The sequence below is a fragment of the Phaethon aethereus genome (assembly GCF_964289735.1).
Source record: "Phaethon aethereus genome assembly, chromosome: 14".
In the NCBI taxonomy this organism is placed as follows: Eukaryota; Metazoa; Chordata; class Aves; order Phaethontiformes; family Phaethontidae; genus Phaethon; species Phaethon aethereus.
Window position 1 is genome coordinate 19,879,734 of NC_138590.1, and position 6,000 is coordinate 19,885,733.

The window sequence follows — 6,000 nt, forward strand, 5'->3', positions numbered from 1 at the left end:
TCAGTTTATGCACAAAAGTGCCTCTAAATTTCACAACATTTACCTGCCAGCCTCCATTACTTTGCTAGATGGAGGTAAACACACCTGCTTGGTTCTACACAAAATGGTGCAAAGCGTTTCCCTAATAGGGAAAAACGCTCAATGGCATTTTCAAGCTGCACAAGTATCCTGAAGAAGGCTTGAATTTATGAAACAAAAATTAAAAACTGAAGGAAAGTTATATTATAGATATCTTTGCAGACTGCTCTGTGTGTGTGTAAAACAGGAAAAACGATGACATTCTTCATAAGGCTACTGCTGACAAATGTTGTTGTGAAGCAAGATGAAGAGATACAAAGCACTGAAACAAACACAGAACTATACAGAATTGAAGAGTTCCAAAATCCTGATCTTTAATAGAAGTTACTTTTTCAACAGCATTCGGTACTTGACCACAGCACTGACCTTTGTTGGAAAAGGAAATTTTGACGGTTCAGTTTTGCACGGCGTATGGATAGCAGTCAACGGAGGAGGCCAAGAATGGGTCATCTCCTATAACCAGAACAAAAAAGGAAAGCAATTAACAAAATTAAAGCAAAGCCTTCAAGTTACAATCTTGATTCAAATGGTAACTCTGTCTCTGAATTTTCAGTTCATTGTCCACGCTTCACTAAGCTTTATATTCAAATACTTATTTCCCAAATGTGTAACAAACATTTTACATATAAACCTAAATCTCGAATTGCTATCCATGAGAACAGGTAGTTAAGACATAGTAACAAGCAGAAAGAAGACATAATAACAAGTAGAAAGGCATAAATATGTAAAATTGGTTGGCCTGCACATAAACTGCAGTAGAAGTCAGAGTTGATCATTTCAGACTGTGAAGAGCACATTTAGGACAGAGGGGTAGAAAGAAGAATCCTAGGAAAGGGAAACCTATAAAGTTTGAGGAAAAAGGGGGAAATCAAGTGCCTGAAGCTGGAAAGAAAGTGCCTTGTATTCTCTCAGAGCATCTCCAAGGACCATGGAATACTGAAGGTCAGAGCAAATGGTAAGCCATTGAACGGTAAGCCATGGAAATGCTCAAGGGGAATCTGACAATTCTTTTGTAGTAGCAGACATATGACCAGGCGTTCACATGAGGAATAAAAAGACCTGAGAAAATAACCTAGGTAGAAGAGAAGAGAGTTCTGCTGTGGGGTAGCAAAAAAATTAGTATAATCTAGAAAGATATCAGTATGTAAAGATGGTATTTTGGTGGAGGAAGTGGGTAATTCTGTTAGGTTAACAGGGAGGTGGCCTAGAAGAACAGGGCTGCAGTGAGGGTATCCCGGAGATGAGGTGCACAGCCCGCAATGCCCAGTACCCAGCTCGCGCACAGCTCTGCTTGCGGCTTTCCCCCGTCTACCTGCACTAGAGGAGGAATTGAGGAGCCCTCCTGTAACGACTTGCAGCCAATTCAATTTAAAAGGCACTAATCAACTGCCGAGTACTTTCCACCTCCTTAGTAATGATAACGTATTTGTTGAAAATGCAAACAACAAAAGCACAGAGAACTTACTTTTAGAATTTCATCCACGCAGCTCACATCACCAGATGCTGATGCCTACAAATCAAAACTCAAGATTAACGTCTCCTAAAGCAATTTTTCCTTAAAAGATGCCAGGGGCTAGAAACAATTAAAAATAAAGTTCAATCCTTAAAATGATTCATATGGATTCTATATAGATACAAACACACCTTCTTAATTCTTTTCAGCAACATCAATTTTAATATCAGATAGATCCGTACTTTTATGGTATGAGTCGCATCCAGTTATAAAGAGCAAATACATGAGATCTATAAAACTGCCAGCATCCTCTCTTACTTTTCACTTGACAGTTATAGTGATCATATGCAGTCAGTGATATTAAAAACTGAGAGATATTGGGGGGGGGGCTGGGGGGGGAAGAGAATCACAGCTTTCAATCATTTCCTGGAAGAAGTCACTCAATAATATCTGAATTCAAATGCATGACCGTGAATGCACAGTAATGACAAACTGCATTATGAAATAAAACATACATCTAGAAACAGCAATAATTATGAAGCTATGAATCTTCTGCATCCCTGACTGCTACAAGCAGAAAGGAAGCAAAGCTACTATACTATTCACTGCATCAGCATGAGCATGTCAAGTCTTCACGAATAAGAAAATAACTTATTTCCAGATTTTCTTACCTCTGTCTTGGATCTTATTTTGCTATTTGTTGAAATCCCAGGAACAAAGGTTTTTCTCTAGCTACCACAACTCAAGCAGTTAAATAGGAGATGCAATGACATTTTATTATGAAGAAAGGCACTCTCCTTGTAAGCGAGCTGTAGTCAGAGTCTGTGCCTTAACGATTCAAGAATTACCAAACTACTAAAAGTTGTTAACCCAATAGTATTTTGTATCCAGCATAAGTGATAAAAGTTCTGAGCCTTCTTCAATTTGGTGTGCTTTAGGGTTAGCTTATTTTCCCTAGGTGAACATATAATAATCACATCCAGTAATTGCTACACACTTCAAAAGAAAATCTGATATATGCAGATAGTATCACTAGCCTAAGACAAGGTAGCTCCCAGTAACGACAACATATGTATCTAGCTTGTCAGAATACTTGTGAATATCCTGCTATTTCACTAACTTCTCACTACAGAACAGTCTACAAAAATTAGCCTCGCTGGGTTAAGTTTGCCTTTCCGAATGTCTCCTGGCCTTCACTTAATAAAAAACCCCACAGTATTCACAGGGAAGAAGCAGAGGAAAAAATAATTACTTTTGCACATTCCTCATTTAAAATACAGGTCTTCGCTGCATAAGTTTAAGATGCTTTGCGTAACAAAAAAAACCACAGTGTTTACTAAAAACTAAATTTCGATTATGTAGATTGGGATTTTAAAGAAGCTGGAAAATCCCAGCCCAAAGGGACTTACATTTAAGAAGCCAGGAGACAGAGAGCAACTTACATCTAGCGGTTGGGAAGGTATTTTCAGCTTGGTTAGATGTGCTTTGCTGCTAGGCTTCAGCTCATTCACGCTGCTGCTGTGAGTCTGACTACTGTAGTGTTCGGAGGATAACTTTGGTTCCATGGATTCCTGTCCATCCATTGGCCTCACGTACGCAGTGGGTTTCTGTAACATTGAACTGGACTTGGACATTAGTGAAGGTGGAAAAGACTGATTAGAGTGTTGTCCACTTGAAAAGGAGGGTACACGGGAGGGAGAGTCCCAGTTGGCATCAGGGTCCCGGGGAGATTTTGAACGTTGATGTTCTTTGCTGTGGTGATCATTTCCATGAGATCTCGAATGGCTGGAGCTCAACGAAGAAACAGCAGATGGTTTTCCAGGGCTGGAAGAACGAGGTTTGGAGTGTTCAGACCCATGCTGGCTTTTTTTGCGGCTGCTGCTGCTACTGTATGAGTCACGGTCATGCCTCTGGCCACTACTGCTAGTGTTATTGCCACTGCCACGCTGACTACTGTGTCCGCTCTGTAAACCCGAGGACCGTTTCTGAGATTGCGAGGAAGTGCTAGGTGCTGGTCCTACAGGAGTCCATTTGCTGCTCTGATGCGAGCTAGTATTATGTCTCTGATCACCAAAGAAACTTTGGTTTGATTTTTCATCTGGTGTTGATGGTACGGTTGGTTTGGGAATTCCAACAAGCTTTTGTAGCGATCTGTCTCCTATAAGATCCTTCATTTCATCATAATTACCAAGCATGCTCTGAATACGACTAGACAATTTGTCTTCTTTGCTTGTCTGTGAAAATAATTTTTTAAAATAATGTTTTAAAAATCAAAATTTCACTTTCAGTTAATTGACTTGATAACTACTGCAGTTAATCTAAATTCAAGGGCTAAGATCATGGCTAGCATCCACGTCTTTTTTGCCACTGTTTCCAATTACCAATTTTAGTTCTTAAAGCAGTAATTTAACACCCTAAAGCATAAGGAAAAGATGTATTTCAGCAGCAGGAACAGTTGAAAGAGCACTAATCAGTGCTTCAAGTAATACACTGTCGAGCTGGATGCAAGTTTAAATATTGCAGATGCCTACTGTCACCTTAAAGACTCTCACCTTAAAGATTATTTCTCTAATACAGAATGTATTACTCCTAAAAAGTTTTAATTAACAGTAAAATAAAATGAGCTTAACCTCATCAATGTATGTAATTTTTAATTGGTATTTATACTGGCATAATTCTTGTTGCCAAGAAGATTATATATAAGAAAGGGTTCTTTCTTATATAACCAGTTTGTTTTCACATCAGGTATACTCTATCATTACCCATGCATCCCAACCAGCTTTAGCTCACTTCATACACACGGGATTTGATTATCAAGCACGGTAAAGTGATGGGAGGACAGGAATAAAAAACAAGCAAACAAAATCCTTCTCAGCTTTCCTCCTCCAGGAGGACAGTTTTCAGTCACAATATTTTACTTCTTGCAAACCAGCTGAAATTGTGATAAGGGACAAAGGGTTTGCTTTCAATGTGAGTTTTGAAAATCTTAAATGGTACTTTTTTAGCACGCTCAGAATTTTTTTTTTCCCCAGTTCTGTTCAACAAATCAAACCTGGAAGGAAACCTAGCCCAGGTTTAAAGCTGTACAAGATCATAAACAGTCAACTCCTTCAAAACAAACTAAAAAATCAGATACAAACAATTGGCATACTAGTTAAAGCTGGTAATTGTATCATATCAGGCATTTCAGCATTTAAAATTAACCTCCTATTTAAACATTCTCTTTCTGACCTTACCCAGGTCTGGATTACATTGATTGAAGGTTAGAAAGTTTATCAGCAGGCTAAAGCACCACAAAAAAAGCAACCTGGCATGACACAACAGACAGTTTAATTGTTTTCAGTCACTGTAGCAAAAGCTGAAGAAAGCAAAAAAATTTTATGGTTTTATCATCCCTTTTCTCACTTCCTACAAAGCAGCCCTTCCTTCCTAAGTATTATTATAAATCTGCCAGTAGAGCTGGTTAGTAACTGTCTGTCCTTATTTTCAGGCCCTGCTTAAATACTTGGTTGACATTAAGAGCTGTGGATCTAGAAAGAATGCCAATGAAAATAAATTTAAAATACAAATTTGCATATGACTTCTGCTATAAAAACTGCATTTGCAAGAACTGCATAAACTCACAACTTTGTATGGTTCAGCAAAGAGAGGAGAGTTAGGTGGAAAGGCTTCTTCACCCTGTTGAATTTCTTGATTTCGCCTTTCCCTTTCTTTCATACGCAGCACATTCCGGTCTTCACGGTTCATGTTGCTACAAACAAAAAAATAATTTCTGATCACAGAAGGATACGAGGAAGAATGCAAGTGCACACAGTTACCCCTGTACCTGTTTTGCCAAAAGAATGATCTCCATCAAAACGCCCTGCTGACCATAACTCCTCAAGACTGCAAAGGTGTTTGTCCAATTTAAAACACCTCACACTTAGAAGAGCTATAACCCACCATCTAGCTTCTAACAGGGAAAGTTTATGCAGTAATAAAAAAAAGAAAAAAAATCCACAAAGTCCTCAGGCAAGTAGCTATTTCAAACCACTTCACCTGCTTGAATCATTTAGCTATTTCAACCCACGCTGCACATCTCCCATTCATTTCTAAAATACTTTTTCTCCCCCACATCCCCCAAATGTTCTGCAATTTTACTCTCTTATCCCCCCACCCATTCAGTGCCTGACTTCTACTGTAGGTTTATTTTATTGTTGCTGCTGACATGCCTTTCTTGGCACCCATTCTCCAACATATTCTAACCTCAAGCTTTGATATTGTTTCCAGGACTGCCTTCCTCCCAAAAGACATTTCTACTCAAAACAGTAATAGCAGTGGAGTTCTGGCAATATTGCACCTTTTGCCTTAGACCATACAGTGTTCTGCTACTGCAAAAATGCAGATTGAAAACTGAAAATCCTTCTTTGCAGTTTGGTATTGCTGCTTGAGTTAACAGCAATACATCAAATTGTTGCAGCACAAAAAAA

At 38.8% G+C, this 6,000-nt stretch overlaps 1 protein-coding gene across 1 annotated transcript in view; it reads right to left on the reverse strand.

Moving 5' to 3' along the window:
* The window catches only part of AFF4 (ALF transcription elongation factor 4), a gene marked incomplete at its 3' end in the record, with an annotated part of 29,972 nt that extends 24,174 nt beyond the window's left edge, over positions 1–5,798 (reverse strand). The window contains exons 1-4 of the mRNA XM_082006171.1: positions 5,156–5,798; positions 2,974–3,765; positions 1,544–1,588; positions 445–531 (exon numbers count right to left, since the gene is read on the reverse strand). Of these exons, the coding sequence (XP_081862297.1) occupies positions 445–531; positions 1,544–1,588; positions 2,974–3,765; positions 5,156–5,278 (1,047 nt within the window). The 5' untranslated portion in view covers positions 5,279–5,798. The remainder of the gene's footprint in view (positions 1–444; positions 532–1,543; positions 1,589–2,973; positions 3,766–5,155) is intronic.
* Between the last annotated feature and the right edge of the window lie 202 nt (positions 5,799–6,000).